The sequence below is a fragment of the Lepisosteus oculatus genome, chromosome 25 (genome assembly GCF_040954835.1).
Source record: "Lepisosteus oculatus isolate fLepOcu1 chromosome 25, fLepOcu1.hap2, whole genome shotgun sequence".
Classification (NCBI taxonomy): Eukaryota; Metazoa; Chordata; class Actinopteri; order Semionotiformes; family Lepisosteidae; genus Lepisosteus; species Lepisosteus oculatus.
In genome coordinates, this window is record NC_090720.1 from 4662390 (window position 1) to 4688819 (window position 26430).

The 26430-nt window shown below is 37.3% G+C and overlaps 4 protein-coding genes across 8 annotated transcripts in view; 1 reads left to right on the forward strand and 3 right to left on the reverse strand.

Moving 5' to 3' along the window:
• The window catches only part of clcn6 (chloride channel 6), a 52263-nt gene that overhangs the window by 15992 nt on the left and 9841 nt on the right, over positions 1-26430 (forward strand). For 3 of the 5 annotated variants that reach the window (XM_015337045.2, XM_015337043.2, XM_006641969.3), the window contains exon 23: positions 19-4394. In XM_015337045.2, coding sequence (XP_015192531.1) covers positions 19-99 — 81 coding nt within the window. In that variant the 3' untranslated portion in view covers positions 100-4394. Of the gene's footprint in view, positions 1-18; positions 4395-10638; positions 11058-26430 lie in introns of those variants that run through there. The other 2 variants (XM_069183878.1, XM_015337044.2) reach the window with 2 other exon arrangements.
• LOC107075561 (brain natriuretic peptide-like) lies at positions 11143-12800 on the reverse strand. The gene is made up of 3 exons (XM_015337046.2): positions 12535-12800; positions 11822-12119; positions 11143-11417 (listed from the first exon to the last, which is right to left on the reverse strand). The coding sequence occupies exons 1-3, from the start codon at positions 12652-12654 to the stop codon at positions 11401-11403; spliced, it is 435 nt and encodes a 144-aa protein (XP_015192532.2). The 5' UTR covers positions 12655-12800; the 3' UTR covers positions 11143-11400.
• Positions 15632-17668, reverse strand: LOC102687191 (ventricular natriuretic peptide). Its single transcript, XM_006641968.3, has 3 exons — positions 17471-17668; positions 17037-17340; positions 15632-16295 (listed from the first exon to the last, which is right to left on the reverse strand). Exons 1-3 carry the CDS (start codon positions 17582-17584, stop codon positions 16267-16269), a joined length of 447 nt encoding a protein of 148 aa, XP_006642031.1. The 5' UTR covers positions 17585-17668; the 3' UTR covers positions 15632-16266.
• Positions 19583-21292, reverse strand: nppal (natriuretic peptide A-like). The gene is made up of 3 exons (XM_006641967.3): positions 21097-21292; positions 20327-20634; positions 19583-19889 (listed from the first exon to the last, which is right to left on the reverse strand). Exons 1-2 carry the CDS (start codon positions 21178-21180, stop codon positions 20335-20337), a joined length of 384 nt encoding a protein of 127 aa, XP_006642030.1. The 5' UTR covers positions 21181-21292; the 3' UTR covers positions 19583-19889; positions 20327-20334.

Consider the following 26430-nt stretch of genomic DNA (forward strand, 5'->3'; position numbering starts at 1 on the left):
CTCCCATTTTTTTTCCAGATCGTTGGGATCATCACCAGGCACAATCTGACCCAGGAGTTTCTCCTGGCCAAGCTTAGGCAGCACTACATCACCATGTGAGTTGCAGCAGCACCTGGCGACATCTTCGAGCCTTTCAGGTGGGACCCCTTCTTCTCCTTGAGCACAGCAACTGGGGGCCAAAGCATCCATTATTCCAAGAGCACCCAGGGGAAGAGCCTCCATGCACCGCAGCACTGTATCTACAGCATTGCACCACTCATGCTTAAGAGAGGTTTTACATACACAGTAGTTTTGTTGGATCAGCAGTGGGTGCTTCAAAGTAAGTCTGATGTCCAATATATCTAATTTTTTGCTATGCCTACAGAGAGTCTGAAAGTGCTCTCTGATTCCTGTATTTCTGCTTTATCAACTACACTATAGCACTTTTTTTGTGATTTTGCATTAGATTTTTTTGTACTAACCAGTGTTCTGTGACACTTCTTAGAAGGAACTTAAGACTTTGACTCAAACTGGAAATGCCTTTACAATCTGAAAAAAGAGATGACTATATCCTGTTTACAAGTGCTGTCATTTTTAGATAAGCATTGCATTGGACTAACGGTAAAACATTCAAATTTTTTTGAGCTGAAAATGCACAATGATATGGGGGTTAATTTGGCAATGCAGTTTTCCCCTATACATTTTAAAATCAGTCTCTTTGGTTAAATTCTACTTTACACATTTTTAACCATTACAGATATGGGAATGTTATTAAATGTTGAGAAGATGATCTGTGATTATATTAGAATGAATTTTGAATTGCAGAATTATTTAATACTTCCCTGTGTTGTAAAACAGTTAATTGAAAACTGAACTTTAATCTCAGGAAAGTGATCACAATCCAATGCTGGGCAAATGAGAAACACTTAACTTTGCGATAGGATAACTCACTGTTAATCTAATGGACTGCTTTCTGTGCACTCATTATGTCATGGTCAAGTTTTATTTAACGTACTAGTGAAACAAGTTACAGTAATCTCCATGCAGGCAATTAGTAGAAAATTATCTAGCAGATGATTCAGTTGACGGTGATGACTCATTTGTTGAACAAGAAGCATTCCTCTTTATAATATTTATGCTGCATATAATTTGAGAATTTATTTTTGGTTTGTTGTTTTTGTGTTTATTTTGTCATACCACTAAACTTTCATTTGCAGGTACATAAATTGCCAATAATGATACATGATGATCAAATCAAAAAGTTCAGGAACATACTGGTATTTGGTTTTAAAAAAGAGAGAATAGGAAGCATCATTTATGAATATAAGCCCATTATGTGTAATATAAAACCTAGTAAGAAACCATATTATTGAATTCAGAACCAGTTTAACTGAGCTGTTTTCAAGCAGACAAGCAGCAACTGTGACTCACATTTAGTCTGAAATTAAGTTTTATCCTATGATAGGAAGTTTCCTAGAGCTTCCTGTAGAATGGTAACATGCTTGTTTAGTCCTCGAAAACCAAGGAGTTTGGTTTTGAGTTACTCAAAATGTTGTACAGTGATGCAGAAATTTGAATCAGTATCAAGTTAATAAAATTGCAAATTGGGATATTTAAGGTTTATTTGCTTAGAATCAATGTAACTAAAATCATGTGATTCAAAGTTAGATAAGGTATATATGTTTTATTTTACTGTTTAAGTTTTGTTGAATGGAAATGTTTCCATTCACACTGATGTACTTTCAGTATTTTGGCATTATGGTTTTGACATTGCACTGACAGAGTAGCATTTTTCTGTTGTTTACCCGAGATTAATTAAAAAACAGCCTTTGTTTCATTAGTAAAAGAAGCTAAAGTCTGGCCACTCAAATATAGCATTTTGATGATGTTTGAAGATATTTTTTAACATTTTTAAATACAACTAGGGCATATTTCTGTTGCAGGAAAACATTCCTTTTATGCCTTAGATAAAGCTATCGGGCATTCTTTGAAGGCAGTAAACATAAGCTAGAAGTTTCATTTTACTTACTATTAAACTGGAATTCACACGTATCGAGTTGTGTACAGCACCTGTATGTTGCTGTACTGTGCTGGTCAACAGGGCAGCTCTCTTTGTGGTTAGAGAAGAGCAGGTTGCGAATAGTATGTCAAAAGAAGGTAGTGTATTCATTTTATTTTCCTTGCATGAACGGTAGTTGCCACATGACTTTCTTGCAACAAGTCTCGTTTGGCAGTATGCATGGTGTAGTATTGTAATGATTCAGGAGGTTATGGATATGGAAAATGTGAAGAGACAGACTTTCAGGTCTTCTCTTATCTATCTGTGAAATTCACCTGTTAACAGATGTTGAGCTTCTCCACCAAGATGATGAGTCCTGCTGACGTCTGATCTGAATTGAAAATTCACTTAGCTTGACACCAAATATCTCTCTGTAAATCATAAAACTTTCATTAGTCTTTTGAATGAAGTAGGTCTGTGGTCTTATTTTGGAATAATGAAATAATTTCCTCCTTCAACAAGACTTGCTCTTGTGTAGAACATCTTGTTACAGTTCAAGGTGTCTTTATCTGCAGTGGTTATGTGGCCATTCACAGCCATCCCACTGCCATGTACACTACACTTTAAAAGTGGGACATTTAACTGGGTAAATGTGGGGAAACTATCCATAAACATTGGCTGATTATAATAAAGCATTGATTGTTTCACCATCAATACACCCTCAGAGCTGATGCATTCATTTTTATTAAATTCACTTTGTTATTTGATATTTTGTATGTTTTGATTAATTTTTTGCACTTACCTGCAAGATAAGTATTGGTACTTATTGTGTTTGGTTGAAAGCATGTGAAAACATGTTTATCAGAATCAGTATTGACAGAACTTTGTGCTCTTGTTTCTGACACTAAAAAATCTCACACTATAATTGTTCCATTTTCATGGAAATATCATTTCTTTCCTTCATAATTTAACATTTTTTTCCCCAATATTCACTTTATTATTAATGTTAAAGTTAGCAGGAAACTGAATGTTTTGTTTTGTGATGGAAAAAGGCTATGTTAACTTAATCTGATAGACTCTGTTAAAGATCTGGTTACAATAAAATTTTCTGTGTGTGACACAGTCACCAGTCAACTTATTTTTAATCAGTAATGTGACACTGTGGCCCTTTATCACGTTATGGTCTGTATTACATGAACATTTTGATCCGCTCAGCAATTGCAAAATGGGAGCTTTGATGGTAGTTTTTCAATGAGAATTGCTTGGCAAGCAGTCTTGAGGCACTGTGGATTAAATTTCTCACGTAACCTGTTTATCTGTCTGTAGACCAAATGTATTAGGATATAAAAGTCCACAGACGGAACAGAATTGATAGCATCCTCAGAACACATTTTTTGAAAAGCCATAGAATAATATATAGTCTGGTGCATACAGTATATACAGTGTGTGTGTAATGTGGCTTTTTGTGAAATAGCAAAAGGGCTTAAATGTTCCTTGTTTGTTACCTCTCATTGGTGAAGTCTGCATGTGCCAGTCCAAATTAAGTTGCTGCAGATATCAAAACCTGGAATCTTTGTCCCTGATCCTAGAGAGCCCCAGCCTACGTGCTAGGTCACATTTTTCTAAAATGTGGGAATGCTTGTAACGATTAATCAATTAAGCAATTAATGCACTCAATTCAGATTATACCGATTCTCCAGGACTGAATGGGATTTTTGGTCCCAAACGACCTCTAAATTTAATTCACAGGTCACTTGCTTAAGTCTACCAAACCTTTGGAGACTTGAGGCGATTTAATGGAGATATATAAAATCTGTTGGACTGGAACTCTCTTTTGAGAGTTTTTGAAACCCTAAGCTGTTCATTTTCCCCATGTGAGCTATATGATTAGTTAAAGTATTTGTGATTTGTTTTGCATATCTCCTACAAGTTCAGTCTCACCAAAGCCAGTTATTTTTTTATCTAATATTTTCTCTGCCAGAAAGGTATTATGCTCCCAAGGAAGCTTATTGCTGCAAGAATAAGGATGCTGGCAACTGTTTCGTGCATGTACTCCAGCTTTGTTGAATAATACTTTCTTTTGGTAAACAATGTCTCCCAACAATGCAAAAATGCCCTTATTTAGGTTGTTTTTTCAGTTTGTTTTCATGTGTCCAAGCCATATTAAAAAGGGATAATTTCCACATTATGCACTTTCAATTTCTGTGTCTTTTCCTGATGCTTGTGTACAGATTTGTTCGTACTTTTTTTCCACTACAAGAAAAAGATATTCATTTTGGATATTTGTGATATGTAATTTAGCTACCTTTGGTATTATAAAACAATGGTTTTGTACTTGAGTTGGATTCCACTTGTTCTGTCTGTATGTTTGCCTTAATGTGTCAAACAATTAAAGGAAAAAAAGACTTGTGCACTTCCAGAGCCTGGTGATCTTATATTATAATCCTAACAAATATATTTTCACATTCTTTAAAAGGGAAAGACTGATTATAAAGTCCCTTTTGGTTTTTAAGCTTTACACCTTTAATTGTATTATATTAAGATTTTTAATTTGGCTTGTAAAGGTAGATTTGCTGATTGTGTGGAACACATCCCTGAAATTTGGTTATTTGATCTGTTTTCTGTGCTTGCACAGTGGTATTCCAAAATGTTTTTTTCTTTTATTGGATTCAGTCCTGTTAATCACAAGAGCATCATGGATTCAACCTTGTTTGATCATTTTAGAGTGGCATTTTGTACATTCCCTTCTCTTGTGAAAGCATACAATTGTGCATTTTCATAATTTGGCACAGAGAAGTTTGAGGATAATTTAAAAAATAGTTGAATTATCTTAAAATAGTTTTGCTTTTATAGGGAATATAAGTATTTGATTTTCAGTGAATAATACGTGTTGGCATGTATAGAACATTAATGCTATCTATCAAAGGTAGGGAGGAAAAATGTGTCTTATTTCCCACTGTTCAAAAGCCAGTCCTGTCCTGTTTGTCAGTGCTACCTGTGGGCCTCGTTAATGAAAGCAGATGAGAAATATCCAATGACACACACTGCTGGAACTAATCATAGCAGACAAGGAGTCATTTGACAATCTCCCTGTCAAGTCCAAGAGTAATCTCTGTTCTCTGTGTTCTAATTAGGAGGGATGGTGCTCAAAATCTGCATTTGCCGCGAGTGCTGTCAGGTTGCAGATGAGTTATCAGTGTGGACAGCTGTTGTTAATTGCAGAAATGCAATAGATTGTTAAAGATGTAGCTGTGCACAATAGCATAGCAACAGATGAAAACACAAAGATTGATCTTTCTAAACGATTCAACCCTTTAGACTGTTGTTCCTTCTCTTGCGGGATGCTTGTGAGAATCATTTCAAACAGCTTACACTAATCTTCACCATGTCAGGTCCGTGTGAAAATCTGATCTTATCCTTCTGATAAATGCAAGAACAAGCAGTGAAATGTGGTCTCCTTTGATCTCAACTGTTTGTCCTTGACATTTTCTATCTGCTTTAAAGACTTTATAAGTAGATATGTGTTGATTTGAGAGTTTGTCCACTGCTCTACTAATTACTAAAGCAAGAACCAGATTGAACAGAACTGTGCTCATTCAGGCCTTGCGGTTTGTCAGGGTGTCAGTAATGACGAAGGTGTCAGGAGCTTTCTAATAACAAAGAGGGCAGGTGTTACCAATTGCTCTTTAATAAGATCATGCAGCTGCTTCCACGTATGTGTCTTCTGAGTATCGTGATTTCAGAGTTTGGCTTTAATGATTTCAGAGCTTCTAATACAAAGTTATTAATGTTCTAAAGAATGATTAAATTTGTAGTTGTTAAAAAAAACTTTGACACAATTTGCTTATAGTGTCCAGTAGGCTTGTTCATCATTTAATTTTTTAGTTTGATACATTAAAGTACATTTAAAAATAAATTGAAAAATGCTTTTCAAAATATTAAATAAAATTCTAATTTTCGCAACACTCATATGTATCAACAAAACTACATTTAAAAAGAAAACTATGTTAACAAAACAACTAGTCTTTTTTTCCCCAAAGAGTGCTTTATCACTTTTATTTTCAATATAAAGTGAGAGATGACAAGGCTTCTGTTTTCTCATTCTGATGTTCCTAACCTACTGTACATGGAAAGAAAAACAAATGGTTGAAGAAAAAAGTACTTGTAAGAAATGGACAAACACTGCAAATCACAATTGCAAGTTATAAAATCTTCTACAGTGTTTTTGCTGTGTGGTTCATTGTACAGCATATCGGTGAAAATTATTCTCTTCATGAAACTTCCTTGAAAGCAAGGTTTTACACTTTAATTAAAAAAATCAAGTAGAGTATATTTGTATATATAAAGTAATGTTTACCATTTTAAATATTAAGTGTTTGCTGTTTTTGTGATTTTGTTCAATTTCTGTCAAGCATCTTCATTTTTGCTTTATTGTGTTTTCCCAGCTTCTTGTGTTTTACCACTCTTCTCTGCTCCATCATGCTTTTCCCTTGAGTTTTGCGGTGCTCTGCTACATGATCCTCCTATAGAGTCCTTTTAGGAGTCGTTCATTGCTTTTGGAGCTTTCACATCCCAGGCCACTTTTAGAACCAAGTGGGTCCATTTTTGAGCCAATGCATCCCGGAGTCCGTTCTGCTCTTCTTGGGCGCCACCAGCAAGTCCTGCAGTCAATGGCTCTGCACTGGTAAACCTCTTCTTCCTTATTCATGTCCAAGACCAGCTACTTTTTTCCCCTGTCCCACACGAAGCAGCCCAAATTCACATCTTCTTTTCGTCTGCCGTTTGCGTCATTTGTGTGACTTTCATTACCTTCTGAATGACTCTAGATTTCCATTAAGTCTGCTAGCAATCTCTGGGAAAAGAATGCAAATACATTATATTTTTGCAGTGCACTTTAGCTTATTTTCTCATCTGGTATTTAATTTAATTATGTATTTTTATGTAATTTATTGAAACAAATATTTCCATTTATCCATCAATCCATGTTCTAGCTGCTGTTCCGAATTCAGAGTTGTTGTGGAGCAAACAATGGGCACCAGGCAGGGTACACACTGGATGGGATGCCTCAAGAATATTTTTCCAAGGAAAATGAAAAGAAGGAAACCAGTTCCAGTTGAGTTTGTGGGCTTAAAACAAATTAAGAAAATGCACTTGAACATATCTATCTGTTTGCTTTACTTTGGGGGGGAGGATATATTGCTTCTATTCTAGTGATAATATAGGATTATGTGATTGACCAATTTATAGAAGTGGTATATGAACCTTCAGATTTGCTAGTTCATTAGCAGAATACAGCTGGTTGAATACATTTTCTTTTTCCAGCACCTGGTTGCAAGGAAAGATAAGGAATCCAGTATACATGGCTGTTTTCAGCATTATCACATTCTTCAGCCTTTCTCTCCTTGATCTTTGCTCCTTGTTTTTCCTTTGCCTCACATTTTCTTTTATAGCCCTGACAGAGATGGCTCATGTTCCACGGCTCATCGTGTCAATAATGGTCTCAAGTGCATTCTGTCACCTCCTACAGATAGGAGTTGTACAAGATTTCCTTTTTAAGTGGTTATTTGGTGCAGGGTGATGCGCTGTGTGTGAAGACATGTTGCATCCACTTGTCCACAAATGTCTTGTGAATTAAGCTACAGTTTTCACTGTTGAGCTGAGGTATGTCAGGCATTGTGAAGTATTCATCACAAGGCATGTCTGAAATTCTTGCCCAGCTGTTTTAAAACAGCTATCCTGCAAACCTTTCCAAAGTAATATTATATCTATAACATGCCTGAGGACCACCTATTCAGAAATGCACTGAATTGCACTGCAACACCTTATGGAGAGCCTAGTTGAAGCTGCTTTCGCATGTATAGTTAAATCCTAAAATAACCTCAGCATAACATTTTCCCATGGTACTCATCATATAGTGACAAGTACTCAAACACTGAGTTCTTTCTCATGCTGGTAATGTCTCCTCCCCACTGATAGCTGATGTGTGGTGAGCGTTCTGGCGCACTATGGCTGCCGTCGCATCATCCAGGTGGATGCTGCACATTGGTGGTGGTGGAGGGGAGTCCCCATTACCTGTAAAGCGCTTTGAGTGGAGTGTCCAGAAAAGCGCTATATAAGTGTAAGCAATTATTATTATTATTATAATGTCTTTTGGCCTCAATATTTGGGGTCCTAAGGCTTGTCTTCAGTATATGTTTATGAAAGTATTTTTGATGAAGCCAACAGGTTTAAATTATCCATAAGAAGGAATTGAGACACATTTTCTGAATTTTCAAGCTGACAAAACTTTACTGGCAGTAAGAGAACAAATATCTTATCTTTATATGGTGATGTGAATAAGGAATTTCAGTCAGATATAGGCAGTTCCTGTTCCCAGGTGTGCTATTGGTCTTACTGTTCTCTGTGTTCTAATTAGGACGGATGGTTACTGTTAACACCTGATTAGGACTGAAAAACGGGTCATGTGATTTCTTACATAATTTGTTCATTAGGTAATTATGATCAGAAGTGAAATTTAATACAGATGGTTGTCGACATGTCTTTCCAAATGGTGTAATGTTCTTGTATTTCACAGGGTGGTTGGCAACAATGATGGATATGTGAGCTTCCATCCTTTGAGAACAATGTGATTACACTTGATCCCTTCCTGTCTTTTGAGTCTCTTGGAAAATGTTGATGAAGACTCCTTTTCACCTCAGAAATATTGCCCTCATTATGCAATTTCTGTACATGTCTGATGCTGAGTGCCTGATTCATGCATTTATCACATCAAGCCTTGATTTCTCCAACTCTTTTTTTTTCCACAGACTCCCTAACACTTTACTTAACATGTTGCAATATGTCCAAACCTCTGCAGCTAGATTATGAAGTCACACCAGACCTTGGCAGCACAAACCTCTCACACTTAAGTCTGTGCATTGTTTGCCTATTAAGTCAAGTATTCAAGATAATACCTTTTTACTGATTTTTAATGCTCTAAATAATCTGGCTCCATCATACATCTGTAAACTCCTCCATGTTTACACTCCCTCCTCTAGGCGCTGTTCAGTTGAGGCTGGTCCTTTGATCACTGTACCCAGGGCTAAATCTTGGACCTTTTGTGATTATGCCCTTTCTCTCACTGCTCCATGTTATGGAACGCCCTTCCTCATACTCCGTGAGACAAATTCTATGTAGAGCATAGATGGGTCTGGTAAGGGGCTTTATGAATTAGATATTAAGGACAATACATTGTTTATGAGACCCCAATACTGTACTTCATGTGGAAAGAAAGCATGTGATTTTACCTTTACACCAAGTAAAAAAAAAAATACTCTGAGCTGGAATGTTCACTACAGGGTTTTGATACTAATTAACCCTTGATTCATCCCACTATATAGGCCATGTTAATCAGGCAATTTGCTTTATCTATAATTTGGCTTTATAACTTTCAATGAGAATACTGTACCACGCCCTGCTGTGCTTTTGGGTTCTTAATTTTATTTAGTGACTAAAAGTGTGACAACAATGGCCGGAACATTGCACAGGGGGCTGAGCTGGGATGTTTTATAATAAATCCTAACTGGTGCTTGCCAGAATACAGCAGGTCTATTAATGAGGTGATTTGTTGCTTTTCAGTCTTGTAAGAGAGCAAAAAGGGAATGGGCTCCCATCTCAGTTATTCAAAAATCTCTGTGGCTGTGACAGTGTCAACCTCGACATTTTCAGAATCAACAGTTTAATGTACAAGAAGACACAACTGGTAACTATGGGGAAGTACATTGAAGATTGTTCATGCGAGCCGCTAGTTTACGCAAAGGGTTGTGGCAGTCTGGAACAAGCTGCCCAGATCCTGTATTCAAAACTTATGAACTTGCGTGTTTCAAGAAATGGCTTGATGAGATTCTCAGATCAGTAAGGTTTAGGCAACCGAAAGAGTTGGACAGCCCTAATGGCCTCATCTGGTCTGCAGCCCTGCTTCTGCTCCAGTCATTAGTAGGCAATTCCAATCCTTGAGGTCCGGCAGGATTTAGAGGCACCTTCCGGTTAACACCTGCTGAAGATGTGGAAACCAGAGCTATTTTGATCTCCTATCCGAATAGTTCTATTCCATACCAGCAGTCATATCACCCTGCAACTCACAACTGGCAACCCACTGAAGCTCAGCAGGTGTGAGCCTGGTCAGTACCTGGATGGGAGACCTCCTGGGAAAAACTAAGGTTGCTGCTGGAAGAGGTGTTAGTGGGGCCAGCAGGTGGCGCTCGCCCTGCGGTCCATGTGGGTCCTCATGCCCCAGTATAGTGACGGGGACACTATACTGTAAACAGGCACCGTCCTTCGGATGAAACGTAAAACCGAGGTCCTGGCTCTCTGTGGTCTTTAAAAATTCCAGGGCTTTTCCAACCCTACAAAAAGTAGGGTTGTAACCCCGGCATCCTGGCCAAATTTCCCATTGGCCCTTATCAACCATGGCCTCCTTATAACCCCCCTCTATGAATTGGCTTCATTACTCTACTCTCCTCCCCACTGATAGCTGATGTGTGGTGAGCGTTCTGGCGCACTATGGCTGCCGTCAGGGATTAGGGGATCCCCATTACCTGTAAAGCGCTTTGAGTGGAGTGTCCAGAAAAGCGTAAGCAATTAAGTGTAAGCAATTATTATTATTTATCATTATTATTCAGTGGAGAAGATTGAGGACTCAAGCTGCCTTCCCTCCTTCTGAGCGCAGGCCGCCGTGGCGCTGTCCTGGGTGCTGAAGGACTCCATGACTTCAGCTCTTTGATTCAAGCGGAAAGAGTGGGGGGTAGTTAACGCGCTTCTCAAGTTTCAGCCGCCTCCTCAATTTATGTATTTAATTTAGCACAATAAACAATGAATTGATGCATCCATATGATTTTAATAAATGTTAAAACAAGGCAACAGATTTGAAACGGACGTTGTTACGTATATTCTTAGGAATAAAAACGTTCTTGATGGACAAACAGTATCCAGAGACATGTGTCTTACCTAGCAGACTCGCGTGAATGTATGAAGTTTACGCCAAAAATGATAGTAGTACAATTGGCAATACTTTTTAAGGATTAGGCGTTAAAAGGCGGATAAATAAAATCACTTCGTTTTTAGGCAGGTCTTGTTTGCGCACAGGAGTTTGTTAAATTAGAAGAGCCAAGACAAAAAAAAAAGCGTTTGATAAAATAGAATTCAATTTATTGAATCAATTTATGTTTGACTTGTCATTTTACATTTGCAGTTTTATAACGATAAAAATGACCAGAGGCAATAATTTAATAAATATATGTTAGAATAAATATATTTAAATATAAATAACATTCAATAAATAGTGTTAATGTTAAATGAAACTAAAGGTCGAGTTCATCGTGGAAATGCCGAATCCTCACTGGGGTCCGGGGTTCATTTCTGGAGTCTGTGGCTGCAAGATCGCCTCAGCTTCTTTTCGACCCTGAAAAGCACGCAGATAACACCATGAGTGAAAACAGTATGGTAACAACTTGGATATGTGGTCTGTGAAGCAAATAATTATCGTGTTTCCGCCGACGTTTTTCTCCAAAGCGATATGTAGTGCACACATTTACATTTTACCAAAACAACCTGGGTGAAGTACCTCATCTGAGCCCACAAGCTCAAACTAGAGTACAGAACCTTGAGCACACTGATCCAGTTTTTCTTCATTGCAACATAACATCAAAATGATATAGACGGCACGGTCATATTTAGCCCATTCTAGCCCGGATCACATTGCGAAACTGATGCAGAGATAATATGACACTATGACAGCACTGTAGGTGCGATGCATCTCCATTTTTTTTATCACGTTTTAACTCAAAAATGAAAGAGTGTACGTACTGTATCGCGATGAAGTGTTGCACCCGAGAGAGCTCATTGAACCGATTCTATCCAGCCTTCTCCCGAAGCATCCGGAATATCGTTTTGACGACGAGTGGGCGCTACGCAGTGTTTGCAGATCTCTTGCGGACAGATACTTCTCCAAGTCGGTGGTTTTGGGGTGTAGTTCATCTCGTGGCTGTTCGCTCTGTGCCTCTCCCGGGAGGTCGTCGAAGACTCCCTCTTCAGACTGCTCTGAGAGGAAAGGCTCCTGTTCGTCAGGCGATGGAAAAGCTTCTTCCAGTCGTTGAAGCAAAGTCTAGAAACACAAAGTGCAAAGAAATAAATAAGACAATGTGCTCTCGCTATCACATGTCAGTTTTTGAATTGTTGCAGACTGGTACACTTTATAATGCTATGAAAAGTGTCACCATTGCGATATGGTATTGAATGCCATTGCATTTAAAAAAAACATCAGCCCCCTTTTTTGTTAGTTTTATATCGCATTACAGTACGCAGTTTAATCTAGATTCAATTCCAGTGCAGTTAATTACAGGAGGATTATTTGTAGTAGCTAGAATATGCACAGCTTTAAATATGTCAGAGCACACATAGTCTGTAGTTATCAAGGATTACGAGAAAGAGATTAGTTCAGCCTCAGATACTATGCAATGCAATTTAACACTAATAACCCGGCGGTTGACAGTTTTTTGACAATTCATTTGCAAATCTACCTTCAGATTCTCCACGTCTTTCGCCACAGTGTCGGTGTGGAAAGGCTGTGCGCTGCAGAGCTGTGCATTCAACAGCAGAAGAAGAGCGTAGAAGAAAGAGAGATCTGTGAGCACCTGCATCTTACTTGTCAACGTTGTCTTTTTGAATCTCAAGGTCTCTTCTCTACTTTCTTTGAAGGCTCTCGTCTCTCTTGTTATTTTTGTGCTTGTACGTCTCCGTTTAGAAGACGAAGGCTTTTTATACAGTACATTTTAGTGTGACATCATGGATAGTTATGTGAAGAATCGCATTCCGTCACCTGATTATGATAAAGCAAGCTGTCGGAAACCGATTCCTTTTTAAGCTGTCGGCTAACCTGGTGAAGACTTGGCGCTAATACACAAGATATTTCAATAATTTGTTCAGAAGTGTCATAATTAGTATAAGTGTTCCCAGAGGTATTCAGCCTCTGCCCGTTGCTTGTCCTTCTGTTCACTTTATTTGGTCTTGAATGACAGGCGATGCACTTTGGGGAAAGAGTGAGGGCAGACCTCAACTGAATTATCTGCAAATGCTATGAGAATTAAGCATTTATGGTAAATACCCAGCACATTCTGTGCTCTCAACGTTTAACGTCATCAAAACATACGGAACAATTGTTCCTTAATTGGTTACAAGATACGGTACAGTTTCTATACTCTATGGTGTGCCAAAGCTATTTAACTTCAAAAATAATTAGTAATACTTTTAATTCTCAGCAAAATAAGACCAAAAACACACGTATCTCTGAAATCACAAATCACACATTACATCAAAGTCTTTAGCATATTTTTATACCAACACATACCAACGTTGTCCTTTGCCCTATACCTTAAAGAAACTAACTTGTTATACATTGTCTTCTCAAGTTAACTGAATTTACATTTTGTGTCTCTACCCTAGAAGATACAAAACACCAAAAAGATTAACTCTTCCACTACTAACTTCTAGGATGATTTTGTCAAATGCAACATAGCATCGAAGTGAAAGCTTTGATTATACTGTAAATCATTTTAATTAATTGAATACAGCAGGATCAGGTAATCTAGGTGTGGGGTCTTCAGCCCTGGTTTTATAGGTGGACCTTAAATCATACATTTCTAAAGACCTAGAACAATTGTGATAATTAAAGAAACAGTTAACAAGTATTTATTAAACAAGATCCCGTAGCTGAACAAATGATTTGCTTCATTTATCAGTAACATTACAATGTGTCTAATCTTGACAAACAAAAACAAGTCATTCAGGGTGATCTATAAATTATAAACAGGATTGAGGCTCTCCAAGGCTAGGGTTGGAGGCTCATGATCCAAGCATAGTCGAGTAGATGAAATTCCACATTTATTGTTGTTAAACCTGTACAAAGATCGGTAGGTTTTTAATAGATGCATAGCTCTTATGCTATTAATTCAACCACGAAATTGAATTTATTTATTTCAGTGTATCGGAACAACCGCAGTAATCGTAGTGCTTCGCGTCTGGGGTACTTTTCCTGCCGCACATTGCCCGCCATACTTTGTGAAGGCATAACAACAAACCAGTGCATTCATGGAATCTCGAGAATGGTGTCGATAAACTCTGAGCTTTTAAGATGAAATAGTATATTAGTGAAACCGATAACCTCCAAACTCCAGACAGAACGCGCCCCAGTCGGAAATCGAAACCAGAAACTAAGAGCCATCAAGAAGCAGCGAGCCACCGTGTCGCGTTAATTGGCTGTTTCACAATTCATGCGTCAGTGGAAAGTATAATCGCATTTGTAAATGTGCTTGAAGGGTATGCTGATTAAAGGAGTGAAAACCCAAACCGACTCGGTTAACCGGAGTATATTTAGGTCTGTTCTATACGACTCGAACACATTCTTTAACCCGTTATTTAAAAACTGTATTTATATACAGTAGTTCTAAGCATTTCCAATGCGATCTTTTTATTTGTTTATTTATATTCTACATGGGTGCATCTGTGTACATTTTCAAGTGACTGGGTACAGGATTCAGTAGTCACTGCAGCAGAGTGATAAAAGGCGATCTATACACCCTAAAGCAGGGATCTCAAACCTGTGAGCCAGGTGTCTCAAACCGAGTCTTGTGTCTTTTGGTTTTTGTTCCAAACTGTTCCAAACCGGATAGTCAATAAAAAATTAACCTATCCCTAACCAAAATGTAACACAGCATTTCTCTGAAGGTCTTTTACAGTTGAATACACGGGAAACTTCATTAGAGATACAGTTACTCTATAAGTCACTTATAGTCTGGTCAGAGTATTACAATTACACACTTAATTAAAATGATTACACCCACTCTGTAACTGAGAAGGTAAAAACCAAAAAACACAAGATTGAGTTTGAAGCCCATGTAGTGAATAGTTTAAAATTGAAATATTATATAACTGCTAATATTATATTTCCTTAGCAACCAAAAGGGGGGGCAAAGACTTTGTGTAAATTAATCTACATAAGATGCGATTTGGATTTTGTGCAAAACGCCATATAAAATACAAAAAGCACCATTAAGACAACTTTACGCTGTCTTTGGAGAGAAAAGTTCAAATGGTTTCGGTTACATGTGATATCCATGACGTTTGGTGATTTGTTTATCCTTTTATGACATCACTCTAACGGAATTTGATCATAATCTTTTGATTCAAGATGTATGTAGTTTTTTCATCTAATTTACGTTGTGAAAATAGCGATTTTGACTATGTAAAGTTCATATACTGTATAAACTCTATACTGTATGTTCACCTTTGGATTATGTCTAGGCATTAAACCAAGGAGCTCAAGTAACGGTAGATATAACAATGAATTCAAAACAGAAATTACCCAAAGTTTGTATTCTTATTTAACTATGACCATTATTTAAAATAACTATTCTATAACTTCTTTACTTTGGTTTTGGTAGTGTCCCCTATTATATTTCTGAATCTTTTAGTGTTCTTCATCAAATACAGAACGTGTCTCACAAAAACTGGTCACCAAGGCTCATTTTTATTATTGGTACTGTCCAGTCTAATAACTCTAACAGATCACTCTCAAAGCATTTTTAATCTAGTCACGAACTACACAATGCAAGCAAGACGTAAATTAAACGTTCTTTATTATAAATAATTTTCCAAAACATCGTTTGTTCTAAACATTCAAATAACAACATATGCATATAACAGAATTAAGAAGCAGGAAATTATAGAATGTGAGTTAAAACTCTATTCTAAATATATTGCCATGTGTTTACGATACTCTTAGAAAACTGATTTGGTGTAACATTCTTTCTTAAACTGTATTTCAATACTCTTGTTTCTATTAAATAATTTTCTTTTGTCGGTTTTGGCCAGATTACTTCTCGCTGTCACTAATTGTAAACTACAAGTGCAGCTACTCAATCTACTGGTTGGCTTTCTTCTGTGTCCTGATTTCTGATTCGCGACCCCAGATCCATTTGAAGGAGTCCTGACTATATTGAGTACCCCAATTATTCCGTTACCAACAAAAAATAATTTAAGCCTCGAAATCACTCTGAGATAGAGTACGAAATTACAGATTTCTGAGGCTACAAAAATCTCCAACAGGCCTTCTTCTGCTTGGTTGTCTAGCTGTATAAAATGTTTGTGGGCGTTTTCTTCAATTATTTTTTTCTTTTTTTCAATTCCAAGTGGAGTTTGACATCTGGTGACTATCGAGTTGATCCTCTGTGCCGAGTCTGTACAGGGCGTGAAGCTCAGTTGCCGAATATTCTCTTCTTGGTACCTGGCGGGGGAAAAAATACGCTTTTTTAGGAAGTTGAATAGGTAAAATTACAGTCTAGTGAAATGACCTACTGCTTATATTGATTACTATAGAATAATAGCACAAATCCTATGTACTGTCGAATATTCTCATACAATGTGTAATTACAAAACCGAATATCCCCCACTCTAAAAATGTGTAGTTAAAGAGTCTGTCAGATGTCAGTTGTAGTTATACGTTGGAACCATATTTACTGATAATGCTGTGTTTCTTTGGTGACTTTGTTATGAAGACACCATAGGTTTACAAGCAGTGGTTGTTACAAATGATGTTGTGTTTCTAACTATACAGTAAAAACTAACGAAATATGCTTACAATTAAGACCCAGAATCATTCATATAAACTCTATGTTTTTAGCTGAGTAACATAAGCATTCTGCAGACACGTGTTCAAATATTTTACAGGTTGCTTCAGATTATATTGCAATGCAACTTCAGTACATACAGTAGAGACGTTTTAATAAGAACGGTACTTTCTTCTTATTAAAAGGATACAAAATGTATTAGACCTTCAGTGAAGATGGGCGGTTTTACGCACAGATTGTTAAAGCACTGGAGTGTCGGACTGTGCATTTTGCGTTACCCAACACATTGTAATATTGAAATGTGTTACTATTAGTGATTTAAGATATGTCTGATCGTACAAACAGCACCTCTTCGTGACTAGATTTCTTAAGAGAAACTGAATGTAAGGAATATGTACCAAATTTGGAGCTGTTGCATCCTAATCCACTCCAGGAACCAATTCTGTCAACTCTATTTCCAAAACAACCACCGAAAGACTTAGTGGTCCTCGCCAAACCAGCCAAATCTCGGAGTCGGGATCTTGGCGAATTTTCTTGGATTAATCTGTTAGGATTCAGCAACAGATTTTCCTCTTGCTGTCGAAGAATCCCCGGAGAAACAAGAGCGTCTTCGCCTGAATCCATACTTAGTTCTTCTGATCCGGGGTAGAGTTCATTTTCTTCACTGGGGGTCAGTTTCTCTTCTAGTCGCTCAATTATGTCCTGTATTGAAAAAGTACAAGAAAAAAAATTAAGACAGTTCTCCCCACTACAGTATTATCAGCTGGTTTCTAACAGCTGAGAAGTAGGAAACATTTAAGATTCGAGTTTACTTTTGGCATGGAGCTCTTACCTTCAGAGTGTCGAGATCTTGGGTGCTGTACCTATTGAACAAAGTGCTTGCCCTTGCTGCATTGTATATTATCAACAAAATTAAAAAGGAACAGTAAACGTCTAACTTTGCCATTCCTTTTCAGATTCGGAATTCGTGAGACTTCTTGAACGCTGCGTATGAAATGCGTCTACAACGTGGTTATTCGGAAGGTGCGCCTTTAATATATACCCGGACCGCGCTGTCGGCATCTGTGATAAACCGCTTGTTATGACAGAAATCAACTTGACATTCCATCACGTCCAACTTGATAAGTGCTCTAGTTTCAGCTAAGGCGTGACTGCCTTTTAAGATAATATTTGGTGGAGTCTTAGAGCTGAACTACTCCAAAGAGCACATTGAAGACCATCCGGTCCGCGCGTAATTTCTGTTGTCACAGGTAAAAGGCGCAGCTGACCATTTTTGTAAATGTTTTTATTTATGCGTCGATAACGCATTTTCACGATTCCTACTTGAAATGGTTTTAAAATGTATGGTTCAAGAGTACACGTTGAACAAACTGCGCCTCCAAACTCCAAACTATTTTAGTAGAAACTGTAATACAGCTGTATTCTGAATATCTCGACTTCACATAGAGTTTTGGATAGTACTGTACTGTAGTTATGTGGTTTCTTGAAAGAAACTGAAGTGTTTCTTTTATAAGCCCCTCTTGTCACGCTGGGATACAGGAAACACGTTTTAAAGTTATTTGCATGTAACGAGCCGTCAAATGCATTTGTTATTCATTTGGTGGTGGATGCTGCACATTGGTGGTGGTGGAGGGGAGTCCCCATTACCTGTAAAGCGCTTTGAGTGGAGTGTCCAGAAAAGCGCTATATGAGTGTAAGCTATTATTATTATTATTATTATTATTATTATTATTATTATTAATATTAATATTCAGTGAAACCGACTGAAACTGTCGATCGTGTATAAGGTATGGCTGTAAAGTAGTATTACTTTCTTAATTACTGTAAAATAATAGATTTGCAGCGGACCAGTGCGTGTTAAGTGATATGAATATGTTGGAGAATAATACACGATGTTCTGTCATCAGGTAACTGGTTTTGAATGCTCTGAGACCGCTGGCGCTGTAGGCTACACATCTCCTGTCGAGTCGTTGTTGTGGCCTATGTGCTCTTTCTTTAGTGTGGTATACTGTAAGATGAAAATCAGTAACAGACTCCTTCTCTTCAATTGAACTTGAAGGCTTCAAGTCAACCTTTACTCTGTGTGTGTGCGTAAATATCAGTTGATTCCAAACAGAATAGACCATATCAGAAAAGTGGGCTCTTTATGTAAATAAATAGATTTAAAAATACATGTGTATTTGCCTTTACAAACTTCCTCATCCCGTCGTGTAATAGGTGTATGGCTTTACAATTTGACCACTGTTGATGGACCACTGTTTTCTTCACTGTATTTGCGATAAGACATTAATCATGTCTTGAAACATACATATGCTCAAATGACAACAGCACTTTTAAAGTTCATTTCTCCAAAGGCTTTATTAAAAAGCGCCAACCTTCTTGAAGAACTAAGCGCTTTTGCACAAAATAAATGGCACGGAAAGCAGTCACATAGGGGACTGCCATTCAGAGAGTGATTGTGTTTGAAAATAGCTGTTGTGTTTTTAGCTCTATAAATGATGTAAACGTCCCACTATATAGCTGTTGTAATGCTACGAACATGGCAGGTACTGTCGCTCCAAGGTGTAAAGATGTCACTGTAGCACAAGAGCTTCGATTTCAATTTCAGTCCAATATGACGCACACTGACATAACAGAAGTACCAATAAAATACTGCTGTCACACAGTGTCCCCAATGGTTTCCAAACTTGAAATTAGTACTAGTATCTTTTCCGTGTTATTTTTCATTCATTTAAAAAGAGAACCTTGTGAAAATGAATAACAGAAACCTTCCACAGCATGGAGCCATTTCCCTGGTAGTGTCTTTAAGGAAAACATAAGTTTGAAGTTTCATCGGTGAATCTATTTACTTGGTGAAGACATTCACTTCGTTTTTAGAAGGTAAACAATTCGTTGAGCCAAATGCAGAAAATGCACGTTTCGAAATGACAAACAGAATTCACCATTTACTTACTAAGCAAAATATTTATTTTGTTTTTATGCAATTCCATAGATATTTCAAGGTATTTTGTACAAGAAGAATAAATAGTTAAAACAATATTAATAGACTTCATAGCCTAATAGCTTCATTTAAAATATATACATCTCTAAACTAGAACAATTCAATTGAAAACAAACACATTACATCTTTATTAAATACTTTCATAATAAATACTGCTGTAAACTTTCAGGTCATTCTTTCTGGAATGAGTAGAAGAACGTCCATTGTGTAAGGTGACTTTCCCGAGTTTACTCCTTGGGCTCGGCAAAACCTGGAAAGAAAGAAAACATACCCATCCGTGAGTGCGAGAGCAGGACAGCACTGAGCCGCTCTGTGAACTTCTATTCTCATCACGCACAACCAGGCTTGCAAGTCTAACTTTGCGCACGAACGAACGCACGAGTTAAGATTGTTCTTGCACACAACAGCCTAGCCTCCTGGTTTTGAAATAAAATGACACCTTGTTAATCTAATCAACACTTGGCTTGATACGGTATGCTGTAGCTTTCTCACTTGAGCAGACTTTCACGTTTTCGCTTTGCGCCTTAAATCCTGCGCGCTGTGTCTCATGGAGACTACATCGTAGAAAACATACTGTATGTCGCTGTAATATGCGTTTTCTGCACTCGGTCCGATTTAAAATTTATCAACGAACAAATAGTAAATGGGCATTCCATTTGAAAATAGCTGTTGTTATTTTTAGCTTACCGGCCTGGTTAGCACCCCAGTCCGCTTGTGGAGCCGATCCTTTCCAGCCGGACTCCGAAGCAGCTCCTCAGGCTCCCTTTCTTCATCCTCCTCCACGATCTCTTGGAGGATGTCAGAATATCGCTGAAGAGGCGCAGCATCAGGTCCTCGTTCGCAGACTGCTCGAGATCCCTTGAGTTTTGGTTCCACGGCAATTCTGATGCCGTGTTGTAGGCACCATTTTCTGCTGTCAGGTCTCCTTCTCCCTCAGCCTCTTCTGAGGCGGGATAAGGTGGATTCCGTTCCTCTTCCAAGAGCTGCGTAAGGGTCTGAAAAAAAACCCCAACAACACAAACTGTTAAGGAGCCCTGACACGCAGAAGAGCAGGTGCTCGCCTTACGAATGCCCAAGCCATTGGCCTTGCTCGTTATTATACAGGAATTAATTGCCTTTCACAAGAGGGAATAACAGAAAAGTTCCTTCTCAACCTTCACACGAATCCAGAACAACGAATTTCTGAATGTAAGGTCCTACAGACACATTTGCAATGCTGTACAGTAGGTTGGTGTTTAAATTCTAAAGGTAACACCACGAGATTTTCATATGGAAAAGAAATTAAATAAAGACGCTTTATTTCACATTGTTGATGCTATAACAAGGATGTTTTATTTCTAATTTGAGCAAGGTTTTAAATAGTAGCTTGATCTAACTGAAAGGAATCAATACAGTCTATACGCTTGGAATCAGTGTCAGCAAAGTACTCTTAAATCCACAAACTCTAAAAGTCTTACCTGCAGGTGGGACACCGGTTTAGCTCCAATCTGGTTTAGAAGCAGCACCAGTACAGCGCAGTAAATGCTGACTTTTGTCATCATTCTTGAAATTCAGTTTGTTTTTTTTTCTTTTATTTCTTTTTCCTTTTATCAGATTTACCGGAGTTTTATTACCGTGAGCTTCGGCAAGTTTCTCTTCGCTCTCCTATGCCGGTCCTCGGCTTTTATATTGCTCGTGAATGTCGTCACCGAGACCTGTGCGATTCCAATTAAATGTCCGAGTTAAAAGGAAAAGTGGGCTTGTCGTTTTCAGAATCTCTGAAGGACTACTACCTTGCTGATAGATAATACCCATTACTCTATTTTAATAACCTGTGAAAACAGCAATCAATCGTGATACGAAGGATGTGTAATCCTTAATTACGGTGATTGCTGTAGTTAGAAACTACCGCTACTTGAAGAAAATACCAACAAAAGTGAAAGATACTTGACGCCAACCCATTTCAAGGCAATATAATAGATAACGTATATAAAGTTATCTCTATTAATCAACAAAAAATATCGATTATGTTTAAATTCTTCAATGCTGTCTAAACGTTTTTGTTTCTTTTTTGAACATTTTTTCCGTGAATAACAATAGATCACGTTCAGTATTAATTTAATACTAATACTAATTAACAGTTATTGATTTGGAATATATAATGCACAATGCTGCTCATATTGTGACTAATATAATTGTAAAATACAAACAAAGGCAAATATTTAATGTACATTATTTAGTTTCTTGATTCTGAAGTTCTGACTTTGTTTCCATCATGATACTTTGATTTGAAAACAATAAATAACCTGTTGAAAATCAAATAAAATGTCCTGTTAGTTACAGCTGGACATGAATGTAGGTTAGCTGTTGACTCAAAAGTTGTGCAATCAGCATTTAGGAGGCTAAAGGTACAACAACTGATCACCTGGCTTTAGCAAATTAATTTAGAATATATCAACACCTTGGATATGTGAAACACCTGGTTGAATTGCCTTATTATTTTTATGCATTTTGCTGCATGGCAACTGGTACTGTAATATGAATACATATTTGGTGTTCCTAAATTGTCACTAAAGTTTTGGTGCATGCTGTGCCAGTCTGTAGAGCTGGCTGCTCCGTTTCATGGTCTGATCACAGACAGATCAGGTGGTTTGTAATCATTATCACTGCATTGCTTATAACTGCTTTTTACTTATTCATTAGAATAATCGCATGCAGATGACCTTATTCTGCACGTTTCTTGATGCAAGAGATATGAGTCAGGAAGTTGTGCTGAAACTCTTAAGAACTTTAAATTTCAGTGCAATAAAAATATAAACATTGAAAAGCAAATATTCACTCGAATACACATAAAACAAGCATTTCAGAAACTTCACAATGCTTCATATTTAGTATTTTTACTGTAGTTTGCATTCCCTATGCTTATTGAAGACATGGTGAGTACGTACGTTAGACACCTCAGCTCAGCTGTTAGAATTCACAAAGTCTGTGTGTAGGGCAACTATGCTGCTGACATCTGCTAAACTTCCATATTCTTGTGAGTTTGTAAATATAAGAATTACAATTCTTTGTTCATTTTTTTAATTAATATCCGTAATACTACTGGTAGCAGCGGTACAATATATTCTGTAATATATTAGCGGTAATAGTGTTCTGTCATTTTAACATTTTGCCTTTGTTTGACCACTTGAATTGATATTTCAGACCCTAGATTCAAGCCATCCAGCAAAACCTAATATCTGGGAGAGTACTAGAACAAAATAACTTGTGCTAAAAATGCCCATTGGGTGGGCTGGCTTCTACATCGTAAATAGCAAATTACATAAAAAATAAAATTGTTCTTTCTGATTTAACAAATTCTGCTTTTGTCATTAATGGAAAAGTCAGAAAAGAACAAGCAATGCTTTGGAAAAATAAGATTAGACGATAAAGAAATAAACATGGGATTTGAGTCTTAAGGCACGGTTTTAAAAGTCAATGCTTATTATACCACAGACACCAGCGTAGTATAAAGAGATTGTTGTAGTTATATTCTCAAGTTGTACACATGGCCTCTCAAAAAAGAGCTGGTTACATGGTCACGTCACCTGGCATCCAGCCTATTCTTACTGTAAAAGAAGGGCTACCCTGAACCAGCATTCCTCACACTGCACAAGCTATCCCAGTTTGCATCACAAACTAGACTTTGTGCGGTGTGTGGCTGTGAATGCTGTACTTTATTTGTTAAATATTACCTTTAGTCATGCAATTAAATATAACTGCACAACCAGGTTATGCATTTTTGTAGATTTGTTTAAAAGTATGTTACACATACTCAAGCTACAAATCTGTACATACATGTGCAAAATACAAGAAATTAAATATACTTACAATATTTAATCTCGGAGGAGATATACTGTGCTTTCTTGCACTTGGAAAACTCTGGATTTGGTTCTCTTATTCATGTTCATAAAATTAGAAAAGGGCATAACTTAACAACATTTATTAAATTTCAATATTAATTCAAGATTAATAAATACTAATTAAAGATTAATAAATCCCTAGGGCCTGATGGTACCTCTAATAAATCATCCCTAAAACAATGATGGTTAGTTCCAACATTTTAATACTCTTTTAATCAGCTATGATAATTTGTTGAAGATGGTAGTTTTCTTGTAGTTTTCTGCACTAGTTATAGCTCCACAATTTGTTCCAGATTTACTTTGCTTCCCATCTATATTATCTTTCCAGTTTCTTTTAGTGAATCAATAATGTAAACATTTTATCAAAGAAATGTAAGGCTTCAGGAAAGACCTTTTGGTTTCTACATGGCACTCACTGCACACAGTTTTAAATGTCATGGTTTACAATTCAAAAGCTATTTCGCCCTGCATCTCACAACTGGTAACCCACTGAAGCTCAGCAGGTGTGAGCCTGGTCAGTACCTGGACGGGAGACCTCCTGGGAAAGCTAAGGCTGCAGCTGGAAGTATTAGTGCAACCAGCAGGGGGTGCTCACCCTATGGGTTGCATGGGTCCTAATGCCCCTGTGTAGTGACGGGGACACTATACTGTAAAAATGACACAGATCAGTGGGTAAAATGTAAAACTGAGGTCTTGACTCTCTGTGATTATTAAAAATCCCAGGGTGTTTTTCGAAAAGGAGTCTTGTCCTGGCCAGATTTCCAATAGGCCTTTAACCAGTCATGGTTAAGCCTTTAACCTCCAAATAATGCCCATCTGACTGCATGATAAAAGGTCATATGAACTGGCTTACTGATTACTTGCAGGCGCGGCTACCCATCTGGAATGGAGTCCCTATTCCCTGTGAAGTGCTTTGAGTGGAGGGTCCATATAAAAATAACAATAACACAGTTATTATTACTATGAACAAAAGTTCTCCAACCTCTCCCAGCCAAGACTCAAATCACCCAAGACTGTAGCTTTTGCTTCGTCCTGCATGGAAAAGCCTGTGACAATGTTTCACACTTTTCAAAGTTTCCTCTTCGAAATGGCATGTTTTTTCTTCTTGCCTCTTGCCTGTTTCTCTTCAGAATTCAGTCCACTCACCTCCTTTTGGAGCTTCTATAGCTGTCAGAGAGAATCTGAAGAGCCCCTGGAAGTAGAAAGTACTGTATGTGTGTGAATTAATTGCAGGGGGTCAACTACTTTCACGGCATGAAATGAGATGTATGTTCTCCACAGAGTGTTTGCAATAATAAGGCCATCCTTTGTGGCCTACCATGCTGAATAAGATTCTAGAATCAACTATCTAAATATTTGATGTGTTGTTAATTATGTTGTCCACGTTTTGTATTGTCCATACAGGCCCTAAATGTGATATGATATGAGAAGATTCCAAAAATGTTAGAATATTACACATTAAAAATTGGAATGCATTTAATACATCTGTCAAAACAGCTTTTTGCTCTTTTTGGAAATTCCATTGCCATCCACAGCGATTACATTTTTATTACATACACTTCCATCGAACTATTCTCCAAGACTTAAATGACCCAGGTCAGTTGGGTCCCTTATAAGGAGTCATGTGAATCACCATGGTAACCACAAATGATCCAAATACAGCACATGTACAGTATCCCAAACCACAAGAGAGTAAAAAAACAATTTAATTATTTTAGAAACACAGGAATATTCTTTTTAAAAGTTCATAACCATTCTTATTATACAGATTCTCTGGGATATCTCTACTACCCATAATAAATCCTCATAAATTTGAGCAAAGTGTTGAATGTAACACAGAACAGTACACATGACTTTTCTTTTGATATTCTATATTTTTTTTAATGAAATCTCTTCCTTTTTATTACATTGACTCTGACTCTAGAAACTGGTGGGTTACTGAACTGATTTGGTCAGATGTTCAGTTGTATAAAATGAGATTCCTCTGGGTCACTGGGAAACTGCATGCCTCTGTACTTTTTTCTCGCTGAAGTAAATGAAATGAATAATTCTGATGAGCATGGTGAAATTATTTACTTCTCCTCCTGTCACTTTCCCTTTTTCCATCTCAAAACCGAATAACTCAAGGTGTCTGAATAACCTGTGCAGAGGATATAACCAGATTATCTCCCTGATCATCCTGCTGAATGCATAAATAAAAATCAATATCAAATGGAAAACTTATTAAGATACTTCATGCCTCAAAGCTATTGACCACGCTTCAAAAATCACAGCCCTAACTTACTTTTTTATCTGATTTATAAGGCTGCAGAAATGGAGATCTTCCAAGGAAAATTGTATTATTGGCAAAGTAATTGACTTGGTAATGAACAACTTTAAACAAAAATGAAAGACTTTCAGGCTGAAAGAACTGTAGATGTACAGTAGATGTTGTTGTGTGACACTTGAAACTTTAAAATGACGAATCCAACATTATTGTTGGTAGGAGCTTCTTATCTCTGACCAATGGAATGTTGGTATCAAATAGCAGGTTTTCAATTTGTAAAAAGCCAATGGGTCAAGGATTAATTTGATCTGGCCTCTTTTCCTATATAACATTTGTATTTTCTTTAGTTGTGTGTGTTTTCAGTCAATTTTTAAATTGAAGAAAAATTGTTTGCCCTGTTGCTTTGCCCTTTTTGAATCACGAGCCTGTATGACTTTGTGCCAGTTGTTCATATATAGAAGATCCCAAGCTCTAAGGCATTTATACACTGAGCTCCTGTCTGGCATGCATCATTATTTTGTGAGGAAGCTGACTTTAGGGGTTAATTAAAGTGTGTTTGTCATTGCATCAGCTGTGATTATGTTAGTCGTTTAATGTCATTGGCATTTCTGTGCCATATGAAGCTGCTATTTATGAAATAATTT

Excerpts from the sequence above, each read along its gene's own strand:
- LOC107075561 (XM_015337046.2), bottom strand. The coding sequence starts at position 12,654 with ATGCAGGTGCTCACAGATCTCTCTTTCTTCTACGCTCTTCTTCTGCTG. Across the intron at positions 12,120-12,534 it reads AAGACGTGGAGAATCTGAAG|ACTTTGCTTCAACGACTGGA; the intron begins GTAGATTTGCAA and ends TTGTGTTTCTAG.
- LOC102687191 (XM_006641968.3), bottom strand. The coding sequence starts at position 17,584 with ATGGCAAAGTTAGACGTTTACTGTTCCTTTTTAATTTTGTTGATAATA. Across the intron at positions 17,341-17,470 it reads AAGATCTCGACACTCTGAAG|GACATAATTGAGCGACTAGA; the intron begins GTAAGAGCTCCA and ends TTTTCAATACAG. Across the intron at positions 16,296-17,036 it reads ATGCAACAGCTCCAAATTTG|GTACCAAGAAGAGAATATTC; the intron begins GTACATATTCCT and ends TTCCCCCGCCAG.
- nppal (XM_006641967.3), bottom strand. The coding sequence starts at position 21,180 with ATGATGACAAAAGTCAGCATTTACTGCGCTGTACTGGTGCTGCTTCTA. Across the intron at positions 20,635-21,096 it reads AACCGGTGTCCCACCTGCAG|ACCCTTACGCAGCTCTTGGA; the intron begins GTAAGACTTTTA and ends GTTTTTTTTCAG.